The sequence below is a fragment of the Mus caroli genome, chromosome 4 (assembly GCF_900094665.2).
Source record: "Mus caroli chromosome 4, CAROLI_EIJ_v1.1, whole genome shotgun sequence".
In the NCBI taxonomy this organism is placed as follows: domain Eukaryota; kingdom Metazoa; phylum Chordata; class Mammalia; order Rodentia; family Muridae; genus Mus; species Mus caroli.
Window position 1 is genome coordinate 108,088,297 of NC_034573.1, and position 24,089 is coordinate 108,112,385.

The following is a 24,089-nucleotide window of genomic DNA, read 5'->3' on the forward strand; positions in this document are numbered from 1 at the left end:
ATTACTTAGTTCCATAAGGGAACTAAGATCCTGAGACCACAGTGGCCTTTCCTGAAGTCCAGTAGGCAGTTTTGGTTTTGTTTTTTAAAAACAATGCTAAGGATCAAACCCAGGGCTTGTGCATGCTAGGCAGGTGCTGAGCTACCTCGCAGATCACTCTGTGCCCTCTTGATTGTTCTTTGTTATTTTTTGAGCCAGTCTTGCTACCTTCTCTAGACTGGCCTCAGATTCTCAATCCTCTCCTCTGTTACTTCGTTCACATCCTTTCAGTCTTATCTTTAGAAAAGCTGTTTATTGCAAGGGTGGGCACATATCATGGAGCACCCGTGGAGATAGAGGGCAGCTTTTGGGAGTCTTCTCTTGCTTTCCATCTTATGGGTTTGGGGGATCAGATTTATGTCATTAGGCTTGGCAGCAAGTACCCTTACCTGGTGACTCATCTCTGCACATCCTTTACCTTTGCACGAGGTCTCATGGAGTGTGTAGCAGAGGGTGCTCCTGAACTCACAATCTCCTGAGTGCTGAGGTGGATATGTTGCACCACTATGCCCAGTTTAGGCAGGGCTGGAGTTTGAACCCAGGGCCTTGGGCAAGCTATGCTAGTGCTCAGTCAACTCAGCTACATGCCCGGCTCAGTCTTTTTAGCTTTGTAATTATGAGAGCCCAGCGTAGATTTTCAGCTGATTGGTCTGTGGACTCTTCTCAGGATCTTTGACTCAGGATTCCCTTATGCATTTACTGTTCCATCTATAGCCTATGCGGGGCGTCCTGTTCCTGCTCTCATCCGTTGTGACAGCTTACATTTCTTCTTGGAGCTCTTACTATAGCTACAAATTAAGGATGACCTGTGTTGCTTTATAGTTAGTACCTTGTCCAGTAGACTTGAATCTCTCTGAGGTCAGAACCCTCATTGCTGTATGCAGGCATATAACTTGGCCTATGTAGGCTCTCAATAGATGTTGCCAGTATGGTTCTGAAGCCTAGATCCTTGAATTCTGTTACACCTGGGTAGAGGCAGACTGATAGACAGAGAGATGGTGGCTAAGATGATAGACATGTTTCAGAGAGGAGGGTCTTTGGGTCTCAAATTCTGGAGGCCTCATCTGACTCCACAGGCTTCCATTCTTCCTGAACAGTCTTCCCCAACCCCAGCTTCATCTGTATCCAGCCGCTTTCTGTGGACTTTCATGTCGCACATTACACCACACATTAGTGAGTTCTTTGCCTATATGGCATCTGCCTAGTACCACTGAAGGCCATCTGGGCCCTTCTTTATAATTTCTTTCTTTCTTTCTTTCTTTCTTTCTTTCTTTCTTTCTTTCTTTCTTTCTTTCTTTCTTCCTTGCTTGCTTTCTCTCTCTCTCTCTTTCTCTCTCCCTTTCTTTCTTTCTCTCTCTCTTTCTTTCTTTCTTTCTTTCTTTCTTTCTTTCTTTCTTTCTTTCTTTCTTTCTTCCTCTCTTCCTCTCTTTCTGTTGATGCCTTTCTAGGCTTCATTTCTTCACAAAGTTCTTGGAGGATATTGGCCATCTCTGTTGCTTTGCAAGTGTGTTTATCCATGTCTTTCCTTTTGGCTCAAGGCTCTTTGAGGGCACTGGCCTGCTCCTCTAGACTTGGATATCTTCAATATAGGGCTTAGCACAGAGTATTTGCTAAATCAACCAAACAGAAACCCACTGTATGAGCAGTCCAGACAAGAGGGAGGAGGAGGACCTGGGATGAATGTTTTGTAGCCCTCTCTGTTTTCCTAGGTGTGTGCTGTGTGTGTGAAGGGTGGGCAGATGGTGGTGGCACGCACTCAATAAAGGATTATATTTTAATTTGGAAAGCACTTTAGAAACTTAAAGTGCTTTGCCTAAGTGCTGACTGCTATTAGTGTCTCCTTTTTATTAGGAAAAAGGACATGATTTTTCTCTTTTATCTTCAGGCTTGTCCAACTTCTGAGAGTCAAACTTAGCAAAATGCCTGCCCCTTACTGAGGACTAGTTACCTGCCAGGTTCAAAGCCTTGGACTTGAAACACAGAATTGTGCTTTGCAGACTGGTTCTGACACCCCCGAGGGGATGGCCCCAACAGCTCAGGATCAGGAAAGGAGGTGGGAAAGACAGGGTCAGGCATTTGACATAGTTCAAGTTCTGTCCACAGCCCTTCCTCTGTCCATCTAGGCTTGGGTCGGGAAGCATAAGCACTTATTACATTGTTTAGGGGACAGGAGAACAGTCCAGTGGTTATCAAAAACCCACTTGTCATGTAATAGGAAGAGCTGAGTGGGAATGGCCCCAGGAAGTGCTGGGTTTGTTCTGTGTCATCAGGGCTGATGAGACCAAGAGACAAAGACTCAGAGTTGCTGGACCCAGTGACATTAGAGCTGTCAGAGACCAGGTCAGAGGGAAGTAGGTGCAATAGTAGTGGGAGACAGAGACTTGCCTTGGGCTTTGCTGGTTTGAAGGAAAGATACCACCCCTCCACCCCTCTCCATAGTGATGATTTGATGCTGCAGATTCAGGCAGGAGGTCTGGAAGATTCAGCTGAGCTGTGTGGCCTATTTCCTGAGCAGCTACAAGGTAAACATCTTGATCTCAGTCTAGATTATCAGTCAGGCCTGGATGCTGAAGGTTCTGCACATGGCTGAGACACTGGGAGGTGAAGACTGGCTCAGCATGGTTTTGCCATGCAGTCCGCATCTCCTAATCTGGCCCTAATCTGGAGGTAACTAAGATGGGGGAGGGGGAACTACATTGAGCCTACTGCCTTAACTGGATTTCCATACCTCCTGTTGTTAATTATAGAGATGTAATAATGTGATTAGTGCACGATTAAAAAAAATCCCTGATATGATTACCATGGATTTAATATCACATGATATATCATTATATCGTTATACAGTGACAGATGTAATTGAAATACACTTATTGGAGCCGGGGGTGGTGTTTCATTCAATCCCCAGCACCCCAGGGAGGAAAGGGCTGGCTAAAAAGAATCAGTGAGAAAGGAAATTGTAATGAAAACAAAGGAAACTCACAATGTAGCTCTCACTCCAGGCAGTGGATCCTAAGGACCTATTTGCCATTGACAGTGACAGTGCACAGGCAGCTCTGGACAGGCTAGCTTCCTCTGCAGGGGCCCAGGCAGCATACACAGCTCAGGAGTATCTTACTCTGTCTCCTTTCCGTAAACCTTGGTGTTCCAAGTCTCCTCTGACTCAGCACTCAGGACCCTAATGCTATCCAACTGAGTTGGCAGCTGTCTTCTCATCCTTGGACCCCAGTACCAAATGCTGTGGAATGAAGACCTTTGGTACAGCCCCTGCCTTTGTTGTCGGGGGTGGCCCAGCACACAAGAGGCAGCTATTGTGCTATAGGCAGTATATGGTGGTTAAGTGGATGGAGAAGCTTAATTATTCTACTTAAGTTCTGTTGATTGGCAGAGGTGGAGGCAACTGCAAGGCCCCTGAGGTATGTTGTTGGCAGCCAGAGAGCACAGTGCACCATCAGAAATTCCAGCTGGGTTTGGGAACATTGAGTTCCTGTTGCCTGACACAAGAGTCAGTCCATCCTATTGCTGCTGTAGGCATTTTGGCCAAGCTTCTGCTGGACCTGATGAAAGGAATGGGGCTCCCCATAGCTGAAAGCTCAGGAAGGGAGAGGGGAAGTAGGAGTTTCACACAGTTAGCTCCAGGAATGGCTGAAAGATTGCTGTCCTACTGGGTGAGGAGAGATGGTTCTTGAAGGACACTGGGTAGGGGAGAGTTGCAGCCTCCTGCACAGAGACTGTACCCTCTTTCCTCCCTCCCCTTCCCTTGGGAGAACATCAGGAGATAACAGAAATAGCCATTGTTCTTAGGTGTCTCCAGTGGATTTGCAGTAGATTGGTAAAGAACTCTAATGTCACAGGTGCCATTCAGACTCTGGGTGGACTTAGAGTCAGGAAAGACTAAAGGAAGGCACTTTTGAGTGGAGAGTTGAAATAGAGGCAAGAAGTAGGCAAAGGTGGAGGGCCTCCTAAGGCTGCTGAGGAAGTATGAGTCACTTACTCAGTAATAAGCACAGGGCGTGATGGCAGTCAGAAGATAATGGGATCCAGGTGGACTCATTCATTTCTGGCTTAGCCTACCAGTTGGTTGATAGTGGTGGCTTACACTGGGTTCTGGGAACCCAGGAGAAGGTGCAGCTTGGATAGATGTTGAGCTGTGTTCTAAACATACTGAGAATCAAGTGCATGTGTGAAGTCCACATGGAAAGGCTGAGTGAGTAATGTGTGTTTGGTATTTAGGTAGCAATAAGAAATACGCATGTGAAGGGTAGAGAGGTTGAAAACAAAGGAGTTGAGGACTCACCAAAGGAGAGTAGTACCAAGTAGGAAAAGCTAGGAGAGGAGAGGAGAGTGTGTCACATATTAGGTGGCCAGCTGTAGAGGACACTGCAGGAGTGTGAGGACCATGGCAGAGCTACGGAAACTGAGGGACCCGAATGTCAAGGAAAGCATGGGGAAAAGGGCTTCAAAGATGGAGTAGGTTACAGAGTGCTGAAGACCATGCAGACCCTGCAGCTGTCTGTAGACGAGGGCAGCAAGACAAGGGTTGTTGACCTCAGTAGGAGTAAAGTGACATAGCAGCAGTGCAGTGGAAAGCAGTTGGGCGTGGTGGGGAGTAAGTGGAAGTGAAGAGAAACAGCTTTGTGAAGTTTCTTGTTAACACATGGTCAATAAATTGCAGCTTTAAAAAAAAAAAATTATAGGCGCTGGAGAGGTGGCTCAGCAGTTAAGAGCACTGTCTGTTCTTCTAAAGGACCCAGGTTCAAATCCCAGAACCCACGTGGCAGTTTACCACTGTCTCTAATTCCAGTTCCAGGGGATTCAACATCCTCACACAAACACATGGAGGCCAAACACCGATGAAAGTAAAATAAAAAAAAAAAAATTTAAGTTTGTTTTTTGTTTTGTTTTTGTTGTTTTTTTTTTATTTTTTATTTTTAGGAGTCAGGTATCCTTTAAACACTTTATATACTAATTCACTTAATCCTTGCAGCAACTCTGTAGAATTGGAGTTGTTAACTCTTCTTCAAAGAGGAAACTGGAACTCAGAAGTTCTGTGAATATGATAGAGACTTAAGCAAATGAATCAATGCAAAGATAAAGGAGCTAATAAAAGTTTAGATTAAGATTTTTTCTTTTTTATTAAAAAACTAAGCCATTGACAGTTTTGTACACTTATGTATGTTGGCTGTATTCCCCCATTATACTCGCTCGTCCCCGCCCCACTCCCTCTGGACCCTTTCTTTCTAGTAAGGTTCTCCCACCCCCACCCCTGTCATTTTGAAGCTGTAGATTTAGAATGGAGCAAGAACCTGAGGAGGGTTCACATGTAAAGCTCAAGTGCGGGACTGGCTGTAGACAAGAAGTAGTGTGCCCTCTTAGAAGGGAGAGGCGAGGGCAGATGGGCAAGATCAGCCTTTTTGTAATGCGGAGCATAGACTTAAAGGAATTTTGCCAGTGACTTTTATTATCTTTGTGAAATTAAGAAAGAGTAGGGTTTGGGATGCTGTGGAGTGTGTGCTAAGATAGTGAGTGATCTTAGATCCATAGTGAGTGAGCACGTCCTACATAGAAGTGTGACTTTATGTAAATACTTAGCTCAAGAGCAATGTGTCTAAATACTGTTGTTGGGTATTTTCAGGAATGGTGTGTAAGACAAGTAGATAGGGAAGTTGAAAACCGGGAAATGGGTAGATGAAATAATAAGGATCCAGGCCTACTAGAAAAGGGATTGGGGTCAGAAAGAATGAACAGACTATGGGGTGGGGTGGAGACAAAAGCAGAGTTAGAGACAGAGAGAGATTATAAAAGTTATGTGTATCAGAGGTCAGTGCAGTCTGTCAAGATGAAAGTTCAGAAAGGAAGCAGGCTGGTGGTGATGAGGCCAGGTTATTGCTGTGCAGAGATGGAAGGAGGCAGATGTGGCCCATTTTATAGAAGGTCATTACTGAGACCCAGGAGTCAATAAGTTGAGGGGCAAATTTTCTATACTGTGTTATTCTGTATGTACTGAAGTTGCCCACAGTGATGATCATTTGGAATAAAGTTCCATAGGGAGAAAAATAGTCCAAAAGCTATAGGAGAGAGGAATTTGAAGATACCTACAGGGTATATGCAGAAAAGAGGAGGTACTGGACCTGCAATTATCACCCACTTCTGTTCATCCCCAAATTTAATGATCCCAACAAATTCTGGAAAGTTCAGTTATATATAAAAGCCCTGGCTCTCCTGTGGATACTATCTAGCAGGATCTAGCACACTGTGTGGCTGTAGCAGCAAGGGCTGGCTGACTGGCACTGCCCTTCTAATCCAATATCATGGGTTCTCTTTGTAACCTCTCTAAGGGCTATTTTGAAGATACTGTGGCCATCTTTGGAAAATACAGTTGGTGTTAGGCTGAACCTGTAAAGGAGAGAGTAGTGTTCGTAAAGGTAGCACATGTCTTGGAAGATGACAACACAGGCACACACACAGCAAATGTCATTGTCTCCTTCTCCTCTTCTCCTTCCTCCTCCTCCTCTTCCTCCGCATCTTCCTCTTCTGCCTCCTCCTCCTTTTCCTCTTTCTCCTCCTCTTCCTCTTCTTCTTTTGTAGTACGGATAACTGTGAAAAAAACATAGTAACTCCCTCAAGGTTCCAGTGCTAACTTGCAGGCCCAGAGTCAAGGGCGGATTTGTCTTGACACCTGAGCTCTGAGTGCACTGCTTTTCTGCAAGGCATGGTCTACTGGGTAAGAAAAAGCTTACCAGTCTTGGGCGTGTATGCAGGGTGACAAGTCATCCAGAGGCTTTAGTTAAAGACCTGTTCCTTCCTCTCCTTGTCAGCAGGTGACTGGATATGTTGGTACATGGTGCTCTGGAAGTTACTAAGTAGTCTACTTTTGTCTGCAGTGTGAGCTAGGTTCTAGCCTTTTACCCAACCTCCTTCCTGCGTTGTCCACTGGCTGTCAGGTAGTGTGTGGGTGGGCAGGGACACCAGAGCAGCTGCTGATGCCTCCTCTTTCCTCTCTGAAGGATCTGATGCTGCTGCCGTTGAGGGCTACTTCATCTATTAAACCCAATACACTTGTCGCAGCTGCTAAGCCCCCGTAAGCCGCCGGGCGCCGTGTTTGTGATGGGACTGACAGTGCATGGAGGAGGCTGATTATACACGATTCCATTTCGCGGGCCCAGCAATGTAATTTCACAGGGCGATCAGCGTTTGCATGTAATAGCAGGCTGTGCTGAGGTGTCAGAATATTAAAGGCGCTAATGGCAAAGCTCCCTGTTACACAGGGGGCCACCCGCCGCGCCTACAGCAGGGCTGTGCAGCAGCCCCGTCCGTCGCAGATGGCTGGCCACTAAGCTAATGGGGCAGCAGCCAAGGCGGGCAGAGCCACGAGAGGGGAAAGCCAGCCGGGAGCAGCTCGGCACCTGCTTCCCTGTGCATGGAAATTACAGCAGCCCAGGGGAAGGGAAGTGTGCGTGCCTGCCTGACAGGGTAGGGTGGGTTGGTTCAGTAGATAGAACAGCTTTCAATCCAACTCCACCTGTCCTCCTGGCTCAGTATCTGAGTGCCTGTTATGGACAGAACTTAAAAGCTGCTGTCCGTAGAAGTCATCTACCTCTCCTTAGTCACCATCCTTCCACCTGCTCCACCCTCTCCTCTGGCTGGGAACCCTGAGGGTTAGGTGCTAACTGCACAGCTGTACAGACAGGTCATCATGGCTGAGAGGTGCCATGGGGAAGCCGCAGCCAGACAACTTGAAATAGCTCAGGTCCAGGGCTTGGAGAGAGCTCTCAGAGCAGATTCCTGCCCCACACTGATGGAGATTAGGAAGCTTCTTGCCCCTACTCCTTCTTTACAAGTTGAAAGGAAGGGAACAAGAAGAAGCCGCTCCCCACTCCTTGCATTCTCCTTTGTCCTGGCTGCATCTTCTGCCAGTACTGAAGTGTTTGCTGTTGTCTGTGCTCAGGCTTTCCAGTAACACTCCTCCAGCCCACACGGGCTCAGCCCTCCTCTGATTGATTGCCAGCTGTCAGCCTTGTCTTTCCAACCAGAGTCCTTGCAACATAACTTGTATACCTTGCCCTGAGCAGGACTCCTGGAAGACTCTGCTAAGGCTGTTTACAGATGCAGTCTCTTTAGGGGGATGACAGGATGGCAATCACTGGAGGGAGTGGCTAAGGCATGTGTGGGTGAGTGTGTACACAGTGGAGCTACTTCCTGATGTCATATTGCTGGGGATGGTAGGCTTCCAAAGGGAATAGGAAGGTGTGGGTCCAGAGTACACGGTGACAGAAACATAAGTTGTATTGCTCTAAGAGCTTCAGTGTCTCTGCATTGTCTGTGACTGTGACTGCTAGCTGTGCCTGTTAGGTTCCCAAATGACAACTGTTTTTTGGGGGTTGCAGAGGGCGGTTATTTGAGGTACTGAACCTAGGCTGCTTCTGTTAGGCCGGTGGCCATGTCATAGGGTAAGCTCTGGGAGAGATATGCCAGTGTTCTCAGCAGGGGCAGCAGGGGGGTCCCAGGCTGAAGGAGAGCAGTTTTAATTAACCGTCTTTAATATCATTTTGGACTTTGGCTGGTATGTGAAGGCCCCGCTGGAAGCAGCATTTGTAAAAATTAAATCCCTCTTATTAGGAGCTTGGCAGACCCATGTGCACATGCCACCCCCTCCTCCTGGCTCATACCCCCTGAGGAAGTGCTGGATGAGGCCGTGTCTCAGCAGCAATTGGTTATCGTGCCTTATCTAGGAATATGAAACTGTGCAGCATGACACCACAGCCTCAGTGGAGACGCCAATTCATCTCACCCTTGCTCTGACAAGCTACACTGACTGCCCTTCCTGAAAGGCATCCGTCAGGTGGGGCCACGCTGCACCTTGCCAGCTACTTCTCTCCCACCCAAGGCACTAGCTTGCCCTGGTCCAGCCTGGCCCTCCTGGTCTTTGCTGCCCTTCATCCCCTTCTACACATCCTAGCCTGTGAAGATCTTGGGGAGCCATAATTACAATAATAACCTAATCATGGTGACGTACGGGGCAAGCATCTAATGTTATCTGAAGTGGTCTTCCCGCTTAGCTGCGATAAGGCTCACGATGACGTGCAGATAACGCTGAGATGCCCTGTCCCTGAGCCACAAGCAGAGCGGAGGGGCCGCCACAGCCCTGCCGCTCGCTCATCGCTTTAAGCCGGGAAGCGGCAGCACCTGCTAATGCAAGTGTTTAATATTTGATGGGCTGGGATAAAGCAGGATCACCTTCGAATTGAATTGAGTGTCAGCCGAGAATCTATTACTGAAATTCGGGTGTGATTTGACAGCAAAGTAGACGATGTTATTCTTCACTAGTTACTGCAATCTTCTCCCCGACATCACTTAAATATTTTTTTCTTTGCTTGAGTAAACACACATTATCCTTCTTTTTTTCCCCCTTCCTTCCCTTTTTCCTTTTTCAAGGGGGGAAAAACCCATCCAGCTTGCCTTCTCCAGGCTGATAGAGTAGATTGTTATTTCTTTATTTGTCCTATTAAATGGAATTTCTGATCGTTTAATCCGGCCTTTGTAAGTGATTTTAAAGTACTTGAAAGGCAGCCGCCACTGCTCTCCGGCCCACTGAGCTCCAGCATCGGTGGCCATGCTTAGCAGGTCCCCAGCTGTGCCCCCCTACTGGCTGTGTCCCCTGTCTGTCTGCATCCTCTTGCTGCATGTGTCCCTTGTTGCCCACATCCAGGCTCTGCCAGCATGCTCTCCCCCAACCCTATCCTTGAGTCCACACCCAGACTCTGATTTGTGGCTATAGCTGGGACTGGGAGAAGGTAGAGGAGGATTGGCTGGAGTTGAGCTGTGGCTGGTCCCTCTGTGATCAAGGAAAATGGCTTTGGAAAGTACTGAGTTTGAAATTGCATTGGCTCCCAGTCTCCTAGTGCCCATGGGCTTGCTTCCTGAAGCTGGAAAGGAAAGAAACTGGCTCTCTGTCCCTGGGCCCTGCACAGCACTGCCTCCCACCCATCTTGTTTCTGGCCCTGTTTCTGGGTCCTGTTCTCTGTGTGAGAGTGCTGCGTGAGGAAGTAGGTGGGCACTGACGTGCTTATCTAAGCATGGCTGGCAGGCATTTTGTTTCATCACCCGACTTAACTCACCCAAGTTGTCTTCCCATCACCACTGTCCCACATGCTGTTTAGAAGAGGGTCAGCTTGGTGTCTAACTTCTAAAGTGAAGAAATAGGTAAATGTTTAATCTCATTTCGGGCCCACTGCTAGAAGCCAGGACTCTTTTTGGCAAGCTAAGAAGAAACCCACCTCAGCTACATTGTAGAGGTCTAACCCACATAGGTCAAAGTCACTTTCTAGTGTGCCTCAGTTTCCTCATCTGTGACATTAGGCCTGTCATGCCAATGAGGATAGAAGCTGCTGGTCCTGTCCCCAGTGAGAGAAGACAGGTCCTGTCCTGTCACATGTTCCCCACAGATGGCGATCACTGGAGGCCAGCTGGTGTGATAGAGAATGGAGGGAGCAGAGGAGCTGCTGGGGGCCTGAGCAGATCGATGCCCCCAGCACTTCCTTCCCCAACCCCAGGAAAACAATTAAGTACAGATCAATGGATGGCCGCTTTGAATATGCATAAGTGAGCACTTGACCTTCAACAGAACACACACACGCACACACACACACACACACACACACACGCACACCCTCAACCTCACAACACACTCTGTACTTCACTGATGCTTGAGTTGACCTGATGACCTTATTCCCTTTTCATTGAGCTCTTACACAGCACTTACAGCTTTTTACAACCTTGCCTGTGCAGAATCAAAAGCAATGTGACTATAGGCATGTTGTTAGCCAGCTCCTGTTCCATTTTTTCTGTCTGTGGAGTGAAATTTGGAGACACTAATCGCCTGGGTCCTACCTGAGAACAGTCTTTGTGACCAGCAATCCCAAGGGAAGGAGCCCAGCACAGCTGTGGTGCTCTAGGATGGGAGTCTGTGGAGGGGTGTTTGGTGAGGGGGATGTTCTGATGAGGGGAGGACTCACCAGAAAGAAGACCTGAGCAAGCCAGAATGCTAGCGAAGAGCCCTGCAAGGGGCACCTCATAAGGGTGGCAGTTGCTGAATGGGAAGGCCCAAAAGAAAGAAGACTGGAGAAAAGGAAGGGGTCTTGCTGGTTGGGAAGAGCCTTGGTCAAAAGGGAACGTGTGGCAGATGCTAATGAGGTGGTATTACAGGTCTCCGAGGGGAAGAAGTGGGGCCTTGGGGGAAGACTTGGTGAGTGGGGTTTGCCCAGTGGTCAGGGCCTCTGTTAACCAGTCTTACCTCCTGTCTTCCAGGCTTACAGCTTCGCCATGGGCTGCTGGCCCAAGAATGGACTACTAGACATGAACAAGGGTCTCAGCCTGCAGCACATAGGCCGGCCCCACAGCGGCATTGGTCAGTCCCTCCACAAATCCCCCTGGCAGCTTGCTCAGTCCCCAGCCTGCATGCCTCAGTCCCCTGGCAAACAGAGGGTTTCCCTGTCTCATTCAGTAGCCCAACCCTGTGGAAAGTTCTTATCACTGGCTGGAGGGAGGAGGGTAGGAGGCTGGAGGGAGGAGGGCAGAATGAAGACGTTATGGTTTGGGGCAAATAGAGAGGACCACTCAAAACATTTCAGAGGAGACTGGAATATAGGTTTTGGGTGACTCACAGGTGGCCTTAGATTCAGAGTGCTGTCCCTTATCCCTCCTGCACAGTGTCCTCAGGGATTTGGGTACATGTCAGCTTACCCACCCCCCTGTGGAGCTGGAGGAGGCTGTTTAATATTGTTTCAAGTCTGTGGCCACTAAACTGGACGATCAATGGGAGTTAAGGAGATGAATTATTTAAACCTCACCAGCTTTTAATTAGTCTAGGTCCTTCTGACCGATGACTTCGTCCACAGGGTATTGACTCCCCCACAGGATCAGCAGCCTCCACTGAGCAGTGCCTGGGTTGGGAGGGGCCACTTGGGGTAACAGGTGGGGTAACCCTTGGGATTTCTGCTTGGGAGAAACTGGAGTGGCTGCAATTCCACAGAGTTGGCAGCTCTGTAAGCTTCTGATACATCAGTGTGAATATGTGTGTGTGAGTATCATGTTGTCTGTGACAGCGAGTATAAGGTATCCATCTTTGTGCATGCCTGTTAGAAGAGTGTATGCCTAACAGTACATCCATGTTGATTTGACGGCCTGTGTCTGATTATGGAAACAACCACCGGCCTGTGGGTAACTGTCAGAAAAAAGTCTCTTTCTGTGTCTCTTATTTTGTGTGTATGTGTGCAGATGCTTCCAAGGAACAGAAATGACCAGCTGCAGGCATTGTTCCAAGGGATGGAGAGAGCCAGGGTGGATTGTGGGTGGTGCCATGACCTTATTAAAACTTGATTACTTTTGACAAGGTATCATCATCAGAAGGAGCTAGAGAGAGACATCAGAATGGTAGAAGGTCCCAGCACTTGGTCCAGATTAGCCCCTTTATTCATTTATCCACCTGCCAGTGCCCAGTAGGTGCTGAACATGCTAAGGAGGGGCAGAGCCTGAAATGCGTGCTTGCCATCAGGTGCTGAGCTGTGAGCTGTGGTAGGAATGTCTGGATTACCACCAGGGAAGTTTCCCTGTTCTCGGTCGCCAGGGTAGCTTCGACTTCATCTGTATCACAGTGATTCCTGGGATTCCCTCTATCATTCCTAGGTGCCAGGGAGACAGGAATCCTGGGGCTCTGGGGGTACCCTGCTCTAATGGCTGTTCTTTCTCATAGAAATGTTTCCATGCAGCCTAAAGGAGACACCAAACCCAATAGGTGATAAATCTTTAGTGTTGAACAGAAAATTTACTACAAACAAACACACACTTGAGTTGGGATCTTTGAATGATAAATAAGTTTTCTAGGTAGAAAAACAAAGCAGAGAAAATGTGTGTACAAAGGAAGCCTGAAGGCCTGAAAGAGTCCAGCAGACATCAGTAAGTGTTTCCTAAGACTAGAATAGAAAGCATAGCAGACAGCTAGAAGCAGGGCCTTGAATGCTAGTTAAAGGCAATTCTTCCTTCCTGGAATATTGGCGGCAGGGGGGTGGGGGGGGGGGGGGGGGGGGGGGGGGGGGGGGGGGGGGGGGGTGTCGTTAGAAGATGAAAGAGTGATGTGATCAGAGCTCTGATTCAGAATCAGGGGAGCAGTGTGTGCTGCACAGAGCTAGCACTTACTAGTTGCTCAATAAAATCTTGTAGCTAGATGGATGAAAAGTAGATAAATAAATGACTCAGTGGATGAGTGATGGAAAAGGGAGAGGCCAGGGAGAGTAGGACCACTGAGAAGGCTTACATCAATTCAAGGAAGGAGAGCAGCAGCAATGGAGTCTGTTGGAAGCCTGTGGTGAGACGGCCTCTACAGCCTTGAGTGAAGCTCTGCTTCTCTACGTCTGCACTAGGGTGTATTTGTGAGGAGGACACCTTTCACCAGTTGCCTCTTGAGTGATTCCTCCATTGTCTGTTCTCCTGGGTTTGGACTCCTGAAGTGGCCTGGCCTTTAAAGAAGAACATTTTTTCCCTCTGGCTCATGGCTCTGAGTAACAATGAAGCCAGAAACAGTTGTAGCTTTACTGTGTAGATCCCTGAGCCCTCAGCTGAGGGGCAGTGCTGCCAGCCTTCGGGGACAGTGGGAGGGGCCAGCAAGGAGCCCAGGGAAAGGCTCGAATTAGGCCTATCCCAAGGTAGGTGCTCAGGGAGTGCCCTCTATGGTTTTGCCAATGGCAGAGGCTGCCAGGGCACTGGCTCTTCTTGGCACTTGGTCTCTGCAGTCTGAATGAAGAGGGCAGCCCTGCCAGCTCCTGGCTAGCTCTGAGGTGTGGGTAAGGGTGCTTGGAAAGGAGGGAGCATGGAGGGCATTAATTGGGCTGGGAGAGGCAGGGAGGGGAGGCGTGGGTTTTGAGCAGTGAGGTTAATGGCCCTCGCACCAAAGAGACAGCTTTAATGAGCTTCAGCTGGCGGTGCCCCGAGTTACTGTGCGTGCTAAAAGGGTCGCGCTGTAAGAGTTTGATGTGGACTGCTTCCCAGCCCTGGGGTCAGGGGTCAGCTCCTGTCACTGGCCACTCAGGCTGGTCCTCAGTGACATGGTGCTAATTAACTGTGTGAGGAGCTGCCAGGCTGGAGTAGGGAATGGTATGTATATGGTTGGGTGGGGGATGAGGCAGCATTGGGTGATGCTGGACAAGAATTATACAGATCCCACCACTTAGCCATCTCTGTTCTGATTGGCTCTTCCAATGCCATGGGGATATGACATTGATGCTGTGCAGGTGCTCACAGTGCAGGGAGGCAGGCTTGCTGGTGAAGTATGGTGACAGGAGGAGGATAGTATGGTGACAGGGATAGGCTGTGGGATAGCATAGGTGGGTGGAAGGCCAATCAGGTTGTGTATCTTGAGGTGTTTGAGGGGCAGGTCTGATTTGAGCTTTGAGAATGCTCTGCTGGTTTGTTTGGGGAGAACTGATGAAGAGTCTGCAGGGCTGGGAGACCAAAAGAAAGGCACAAAAAGGTAATTAAGAGCCAGGGCAGCACTGAGGGCTGGGGACAGGCTGGGGTAGGAGGGGTGCCGTGGCAAGGAACCAGGTTAAACTTTGTTTCAGCCATTAACTGTTTACCTAGCATCTACTATGAGACAAGAATTATGTTGGTCTAGATGACATGGTGCTTGGTACCCACAGAAATTTCAGGCCGAATTTTGAGCTCAGCACTGGAGACTGAAGGAGACACAGTTCAGGAATGACTAGGGAAGGTCCAGAGATGCTGCAACACCAAGCAGGAAAGCTTTGGAGGCTTGTGAGCAAGACAGTTTAGTGGGGCTGGGTGGGTTTGGCCCTGGGAGTCTGATGTACAAGATGAGGCTGCAGTGGCAGAGCTGCTGAACTGCAGCGCCCTGTGGCTCTGACAGCGCCTCAGTTAGTTTATCTCCAAGGCAGGGTGGCCTCCCAGTGACTGCTGAGTAGTCTGCCTTTCTTTCATTTCATCAGCGTGTCAGCAAAGTGTTCCTCTCATTTTGCATAAACTCACTTGCCTAACAGTCATGTGAAGGTAGGCCTCGCCTTTCCCTTCCTAAGAAACTGGCATGAGTTGGTCAAGGTCCCATAGCCTGTGATCTGAGGATTAAGTAAATACCCAAGTGCATGGCCCAACATCTCAATCCCCGTGCCCTGCCAATGCTGCGCCTTTGTAGTGTTGAACTTTGTGATTGTTTTGACTTAAAAAATAAAGCAAAACAAAAAAACCAAGCCAGGTGTGGTGCTAGATGACAGGCAGATGGATCTCTGAGTTCAAGGCCAGCCTGGTCTATAAAGCAAGTCCAGGAGGACAGACAGGACTCTGTTACACAAAGCAACCCTGTCTCAAAAAACAAAACAAAACAAAACAAAACGGGTTCTGGGATTCAAATTCAGATCCTCATGCTTGAGGGAAAGCACCTCGCCCGCTGAGCTGTGCCCTCAGCCTCCCTCTCCTGCTGGCTCTCCCTATTCTCCGTAAGCTCACATGAACCTTCTGGGCCTGCAGAGTGTGGGCAACAGCTGGAGAAAGAAAGGCAAGGCAGGCCCTGCCGTCCATCAGCCCTGTGAAGACACTGCACATCTGCTGACCTCAGCCTCTTCCAGTCCTGAACCGTCTTACTCTCACTACAGTTTGCTCTCTACCTCTTGGCCCAGGGAATCCTGCCTATCTCCAGGCCCTCGTCTTAAGCATATAAAGAAGGGTATCTTGATATCATTTGTTATGGGCAATAACTGGGTCCTTTAGGCTGGGGGTATAACTCAGTGGTAGAGCACTTACCAGCAAGAGCAAGGCCCTAGGTTCAGTCTCTAGTACCAAAAAAGAACAAACCAAACTAGAATCTTCCAAACGAGGCTCTGCAGCAGAGTCTGGGTTTCTTCCCTTCTTTCCTTTCTGAAAGCTGCACAGGGAAGATCAGACAAATCTGCTATTGTGACAGAGCCCACAGACTTCAGGTTTCAGCTGGCTAGGAGAATAAGTGAACAGCTCCCATACCCAGCTGGGTGGGCTGGCCCTGCGGTCTTAGCCTTTCTGCTCTGAGACTGAGGGGGCCCTGCAGAGGCTCATGGCACAGGTGGCATGGCCAGAGACCAAATGGACTCTCGGGAGCTTGCTGCCCAGCACAGTTTGGCAAGAGCTAAGCTGGCAGGTGGTGGCAGTGGGGAGGGTGCCCCTCTGTGGGAAGAAGTACTAGCCTGTGGTCTCCCCCACATGAGTAGGGTGTCTATCAGAGTCCAGTCAGAATGCATTAGCTCTGTGGCATGGATCTCATTAGTGCCCGTGAGAGGTGTCACTGCAGGAGAATCGTAGGCTCAGGGAGATGCTTGTACCGAAAGGAAGAAAGGACAGTGACAGCCTTTTCTCTGCCGCCAGCTCACTGGGCCTCCCACCCTCCTCCTCTCGGGGAGGGGGGTGCTGGCTAATGAGCTCAGCTGCAGTACAGCTTTGGCTTCCCCTCCTTGAAGTTTCCCAGGTCTCTCTGAAGACCTTGCCCGCCCGGATTAGCACACATGGACACCAGCCCCTCCTTTTGCCCAGCAGGGAGTTCCTTCTGATCACCCAGCTCCTCCACAGTAGGAAGGGGAAGGGGGAGGGCTAACATGGGGGAGGGGTGTTGCACCCCTGGGAATGTTCAAATCCCTCTGCATCTCAGTGACCATGATCCCCTTTCTGCAGAGGACTCTTGCTTTCAAGAGCTTCAGTCTTTGCCTCCCTTTCAGCCATCTGGCCATTCTTTTCCCTCTGCTAAACCCCTTACAAGACAGAGAAAAATGTAAGGACTCTCTCTGGCTGAGGAGTCTGCAGGTAATATGTAGACTCGACATTCAGAAGCCCACATCTAGGCTACAAATGACCCTGTAGATGCTGACATTTCTCCTCTTGTCTGCCCTCAGTTGTGTCTCACCACTACCACCATTGCTATTTTGGGCTTGGCCACTGTCACTGCTCAGAGGGCCAGCTTCTTGTTCACTGTGAAACAGAACTAGAGTGTCTTTCCCCATACTTACCCTGCCCATCTCCTTTCTGATGTAGCCTTGAGAAAGTGAAGATCCAGAAAGTGGGTGGCCATAAAGGATAATTACCCGGGTGCCAGCAGGGTCTTCACTTCCTATCTGGATGGTCCCTGGGAGTGAGGGACAATTTCCTCCTTGAACAAGACCTCCTTGGGGCCCCTAAGCATGTGTGTGTGTTAGAACTGGTTTGAGTGAGTTGATGGATGGAAGAAGGTTCCAGTGTGTGTGTGTGTGTGTGTGTGTGTGTGCAGTATGATCTTTGTTCCCTTCCTTCTTAGCCCCAGGCTGGCTTGGCCTCCCCTTGTCTCTCTCTGTATCTCCTGTCAGACCATCGCAGACGTAAATGACAAAGAAATCAGAAAGACAGATCAATGCTGGCCAAATTAGCACTTGCAGATAGACTGTGCGGGGATGTCAGCGCCCTGACCCCTGGTGATCTTGCAGCCTTCACTGCTGATATTATGCAAATTGCATCCATCTGGCAGGACCTGTGCGTGCTTGCTGCTCCTACTCAGAAGAGTAATGGGCTGGGGGTGGGCGGGAATGTTGGAGCAAGAGTCAGTGGAGTGCCTGTGTTTGTGAGAGCATGTGTGTGAATGTGGTGCCCACCAAGCACTGGGCGGTGATTGAGTGATTGACAGGGCAGATAAGGGGCTGCATTGGATTCCTTTGGGCTAGGGGATTAGGAACAGCTACAGATGGGAGATAACTGGACTTCATTGCAGTTTATTTTCCTCCTTATCCCTTCTCCCCACCTTCACTCCCTGAAAAACACAATTGCTGTAGTTTGCGTTTTTCATCAATATTTGCAAGTCATTACACTGGTTTAAGGTGAGAGACAATGTCAGGGCCTAGGGCCGACCAGCCCCTCTCTGAGTCCTGAATGGGTCCTGCACCCTGAGAATTAATCTCAAGAGCATCTCACACAGCCTACCTTCAGGGGTATTTGCGACTGCCTTCTCCAGCCCTTAGTACACAGGTGACAACCCCATTCCTCAAGACTTGCCTCATCTGACCCAGGACCGTAAGGCCTTCCTTAAGATGAGGCTCTGCTCCTCAACTTGGAGCAGTTGTGTGACATCCCTGCCTTTATGTTTAGGCTGCAAGCTAGGTGCTTCTGTCCTTGGCATTAGCTAGGCACCTTGAGACAGCTTTCACCCTGCTACAGGGATATTTGTGAGGAAACAGAATCTCAGAAAGCTTGTTGTTGTTCATCTCAGGTTGCCAAACAAGGGAACGAGAGCTAGAATTTAAACCCAGTCTCCCCTGTAGAAGTTGAGTACCAGCCACCCCTGTCCAACATTGCATATGCCATCACAGCTGGATCCACTGAATGAAACGTCGTGGGCAGGGGGCAGAAGAGTTTCTTCAGATCTTAGTCTATGCACATAGACCCAGACCTAGTCTCTGATTCCCTGCCACGCTGGTCTCACCATTCCAGGCCACAGGGATAAAAGCTGTATAGTTCCTGTCCTGGGGACTGTGTGTCTGAGATAGTGGGATTACTGCAGGGACACACAGAGGATAGAACACACCCAACAACCAAGACAGCCCAGGAGCCTGTCATAACATGTGGTGCTAGGCCCTGTATCCCAAGCACAGGGGCTGATGCAGCTTGGGCCAGCTAGGGTATAGTTGTCACAGAGGCCCCTCCAAAATTGGGTCCCTGCTGTACCCTCCCACCAGGCAGGGTTGGGAGCTGGGAGTGCTGGGGACATGTCCGAGGACATATGTGCAAGGGGAACTTGTCCTAATGAGGAGAACATGGCTGCTAGTTAGGCAAGGGGCGGGCAGGAGCTGCAGAGCTGATTGAAGGCAGGGGCAGGGGTCAGACAATTAGGCCCAGATCCGGCTGTTTGATGTGAGTTCTGAGGCCTCAAAGCCTCCCTTCAGCCGGCTCCCTCTACTCCCTCCTCTCCCTCCTCTTTCCTTTCTTCTTCTGCCCAAAGGCAGGAAGGATGGAAACGCTTATACTCGATGTTACTATATTAAACCCTGTGTCAGGTCAGCAGGACCCCAGGACTCCTGTCCACAGGGGCCACTCTAAGCCCCCAGGAGGCTCCTTGGACCTTAGAGGGAGCATGTGGCCAGAGGCCAAGCGCAGGCCCATGGAGCCCTAGAGTAGAGAAGCTCCACCTCTCTCCCACTTCAGAGTTAGGAGACTGAGTGGTGTTGCCCAGTAGGAAGGAAATGGGCTCTAGGCTATTCGGGCATGTCCTGGGCCAGCTTTTGCCCATCGCCACCTACAGCCACTTAGTTATTTCTGTCCTGTACTGGGGCTGGAGGGTGAAAACATAGTTCACCTGTGCACATACGTGGTCAATCACATCTAAGCAATCACTCCAAAATCCTCATGTGTAAGATCCAAACTCATAGTGTCCAATAGTACTATCATCCTGGCAATCCAAAGCAGAGCCTCCTCCACCCCAGCTGTCAGAGCCACACATACCGTCACAAGGCTCCTAGCATGCTTCAGTCATATTGACAGGGTCTGTCTTGCATAGAGCCCTAGGAGCCAAGTCCCACCCCCAGGATAATTGAGAACAACAGTTGGATTTGAGGAGGAATAGTGACTAGGCTTTCCCAGTTCCTCACTCCTAGGAAATAAACAAGGCTTGTACTGACCACAGAGATGAAGCCAGATTGTGGGGGCCAGTGGAGAAAGGGAGGGTGGGAGCAGAGACAAATGTTAGCTCATTTCTTCCGTAATTAGTTACTCCCTCATCCCCGCGTTGTAATTGTGAACAAGCTGTAATGTTTAATTAGTCTGTAAATGAAACCCCAATTTCATAATGGCCTTGCTGACAGGGCTAAGTGAGCAGGGGAGTAAGTGGAGAGGAGCCAACAGAGGGCCTAGAGTTGGGGGGTGGGCGCTGTGGGATCACCTCTTCCAGCCCTAGTCTTTCCTGTGTGAGGAGGCCCACCCTGTGCACACACATGCCTGCAGTCTCCCTGTACTTCTTACCCAGGAATGGGACAGAGGGAGGCTCCCTCATGCCCTCTGCCTCTCTTCAGTGTTCTCGTGGTTCTTAACCTGTGGGTCACAACTCTTAGGGGGAGGGGGTGGTGCCGTCAAATGATCCTTTCATAGGGGTGGAGTATCAGATATTTACATCAGGATCCATACAATAGCAAAGTTACAGTTATAAAGTAGCAATGAAAAAGACTTTATGGTTGGGGCCACCACAGTATGAGGCAGTGTACTAAGGAGTCGCAGCACTAGGAAAGCTGAGAACCACTCTCCTAGTGAGCTGCACAGGCCCAGGAAGCTGACGCAGGACCTCCCAGGCTACCCTAATACGGCTAAGGAAACAGTGCTTAGCACCAGGAACTCTGGGGTCTGTTCCTACATGAATGCCTGACCGAGAAGGCCACTATTGCCTTAGGCCCCACCCCTCTGGTCCACTGCCAAGCCGAATCCAGCATCCATACTATCCTGACACTCTGGCCAGACCTGCCTCAAAGGTGTCATCACTGCAGCCTGTGGTGAATTGGAGCTGCCGCATGGGGGAGCCCCAGGCCCCACTGCTGCCTCATTGATCTCCTCCACAACATCCTTACCACAGCACATACCACCCCCCTCAACCCCCACCCGCCACAGTCATAAATCTCAATTTACGAGGGCAGCTCTGGTGGGGGAGGGAGGCAGCTCTGCTAATGATGGTTCCTCAGCCGGATTTTTCATGTTGCACAGTCATAAATTTTTAAGAACAGCATGGGCAGCACGTTAGCAAGTTATCGAAGCTGCCTCCAAGCTGGCTGCCTAGCTCTGAGAGCAGAGACAGGTAAAGCAAAGCCAGTAGCTGGGGTGAGGGGAACCACAGGCTGAGTCTGAGGGTGGCAAAGGAGGCTGGCCAAGCCAGCAGTTATAAGCCCTCAAACAGGTCAGGCTAAGCCAGAGCAGTGAGATCCAAGGAGGGATCAGGAATGTGGTACACAGACCATGCGTGGCATTTGGGAGCTGCTGATGGATGCCTCTGCATCAGGACTTGACACCATGATGTACGGGGAGCCTGGAGACATATAGATTTTCCAAGTGGCCACTTTGAATAGAATTACAAACCCTGAGCATGTGCACGGTGAGGCCCATGCTTTCACAGAGTGGTGCGTGCTTCAGAAGCCAGGGCTTTTAGCTTTGTTCTCAGTAGCTAGGGCCCTCGGTCATCAAGCAAGATCCCGAGGGAAGTGCCCACATAGACAGTAGGCCTTGTATGTTGACAAGGCTAATGCAGTCGAGGTCTAGTGGTCCTGGGCAAGTCATTCTTGCCATCAGAGCTTCTGTCTCGTCCTCCCTGGGTTCACAGTGACTTGTCGGGGCTCACGGAGTCCCGGAAGTGTGCTGGCCCCTTGGTTGGATTTCTGTGAAGGTTTCTGAGGGGGGTGTTTAGGGAAAGACCCTTAGAGGTGATGCTGGGCTTTTACTTTGTTCAGTTTATTTAGAGAACATTTGCCAGAATCTTCTAGGTCCACACCAAACAGCCTCAGACAAGAGCAGTTATTTCTAGGAGGTGAGGTAACCTCTTTTGGCTGAATCTCCAATGTTGTGATCTTTGCCTGGGACCTTCCTAGGGCTAATGGACCACATTCAGTCCTTCAAGGGGGACTCCCTAGCCTTCAAGGAGATGACAGGTACAATAAGCTACCTCATAAGGACCAGACCACGTGCTCACCTGTATTCGCTGATTTGTATACAACTGGAGTTTAGTGACCCTGACTGCTATTTGCAGGGTGCACAAGCAGCAGCCAGCAGAGCATCAAGCCTTTGGAGGAGTGAGCCTCATACCATAGACAAGAGGCTTACGTACAAAGTCTAGAATCCAGCTTTGGAAAGCAGCCCAGGTGTTGTGAATGTGTGTTAATATCACTGTGGTCATAGTGAAAAACAGCAGGATACAGGCTGATCGTGTGCATGGAAGCTCTCTGTACCCCGTACAACTGCTGACTTTTTTTTTTTTAAGTTTTTTTTTTTTTTTTTTAATGTCTAATAGTACACTGTAGCTGTCTTCAGACACACCAGAAGAGGGCGTCAGATCCCTTTACAGATGGTTGTGAGCCACCGTGTGGTTGCTGAGAATTGAACTCAGGACCTCTTCAAGAGCAGTCAATGATCTTAACTGCTGAGCCATCTCTCCAACCCCCTGCTGACCTTTCTTACCTCCACACACCACCTCCTCCCCTACACCTGACTACTTCACTTCAGTGATTTTTTTTCTAACCTATATTTTCTTTTACTCAGCTCTACATCATACCCCCTTGGCCTAAGTGACTTTGGGCTATCCTTCAGGGCTCAGTTTAAGTTTCCTTCCTCAAGAGAAGCCTTCCTTAACTCCTAGACTCGTTGGCCAGATTCTCTTCTCCCACATGCGCTTTCCCACAGCGCCCTGTACCCCCTCTTTGCAGCATTTAGTCACCATTATAATTAAGACTCACTGGCTCAGAAGGTGTCTGACACCTCTCCCCTACTAGACCATGAGTTTCCTGAGGGCAAGAACTTGGGGTTTGTTGTTGTTGTTTTTCATCTTGTATCCCCAAAGCATAGCACAGTGCTTGACAAGGGTAGGCGGATAATAAATAAAATGTGCTGTTTTGAATTGAGTTAAATGGAGTTGAGATGGCCCTGGCCCACCTCTGGGTGCTAACACAGCCAAGGTAACTAGGGAAGTGCCTGTAGCTGAGGTGACTCCCATTAGTCCTCATGATTAATTCACAGCCACACTGTGATAGAGTGGGCTTGTCCCCAGTCAGCTCCTCCACTGGGGCCCACCTGTTAGCGACAAACAAACAAAGGGGATAAATAATGCATTGGGAGCCAAGCCAGGCAAGGCAGCGTATTGAAATTAATAAGGATTAGCTGAGCAGCTTGAGGATAAAATATTTACCAGGTGGGACTGTGCTTAGAAAGGCCAGCGCCCCCCACCCCCATCCCCAGAGTCCCTAAGCACAGCTAAGCTGTTCTCTAGAGCATTTCTGCCTAGGACTGGGTACCACCAGCACCACTATTCCTACTTTGCTGATGAGGTCCTTCCATGGAAGTCTGCTGACATAGTCTTGAGAAAGCCAAGATGCTACGAAGGACTGGAGGCAAAGAAGAACAGCCGTCCTTCACCTTAGAAGCTGGACACGAGGACCATGACTTAGACTCAGAGCCGGGACATGTAAAGGATTTGGAATGGCAGATGTCAGGCTGGAGAAGGTGCATCTGTAATCCTGGGCCCATGCTTTTCCCTTCCTTCTACTTTACGCATGTGTACACACACACACACACACACACACACACACACACACACACACACTGAGGGGTCTCTGTGTAAATAACCCCTCAAGTAGTATATTGTCTAGCAGGATGTGTCAGAAGCAGTCGTGGTAAGCGAGCCCATCCTTACACAGACATGGGTCTAAGGTATGATAATCCACAGGGAGATGAACAGGCCTGGGTCCCAGGGAAGAAGAAGAATACTGGATGGGAAGTTGGCTTCTAGACAAAGAAGAGCATGTGAAAAGGGCTGTACACCTAAGAGACAAGGCCAGAGGGATAAACATGGCCAGGGTCCCAAATTTTTGTAGAGAAGTTTAGGTGTTTTCATAGGAATAGCAATGTAGGCGATGACTACCTGGAAAGTGGTAGTTGCTTCCAAGGTTTCATATAACCTTTCCCTTGAATTTATGACTTCCTTCTACTTTCCAAATGCTGGACTTGAACCTGTGCACCACCATGCCTGACCTTTATTCTTGGTTCTTTTGTCTTTTGGTGTGTTGTTGTAGAGATGGGGGTTGGGGGTGAGACAAGGTCTCTAGAGAATTCTGGCTGTCCTAGAACTTCCTCAGTGGGACTGGTCTGCTGACTTGCAAATAGTATAGATCCACCTGCCTCTGCCTCCGCAGTGTTGGGATAAAAGGCATGTGCCGCCACATCCATCTCTGACCTTCCTTCTTTAATTCTTTTCTTTTTCTTCCCCCCTTTAAAAAAAAAAAAGGATGGGATCTCACCTCTCACTATGTAGCCCTGGCTGC

General features: G+C 49.3%; 1 protein-coding gene across 3 annotated transcripts in view; it reads left to right on the forward strand.

Moving 5' to 3' along the window:
* The window catches only part of Eri3 (ERI1 exoribonuclease family member 3), a 124,337-nt gene that overhangs the window by 88,536 nt on the left and 11,712 nt on the right, over window positions 1-24,089 (forward strand). For all 3 annotated transcript variants that reach the window (XM_021159298.2, XM_021159299.2, XM_029476773.1), the window contains one exon: window positions 11,344-11,443. In XM_021159298.2, the coding sequence (XP_021014957.1) occupies window positions 11,344-11,443 (100 nt within the window). The remainder of the gene's footprint in view (window positions 1-11,343; window positions 11,444-24,089) is intronic.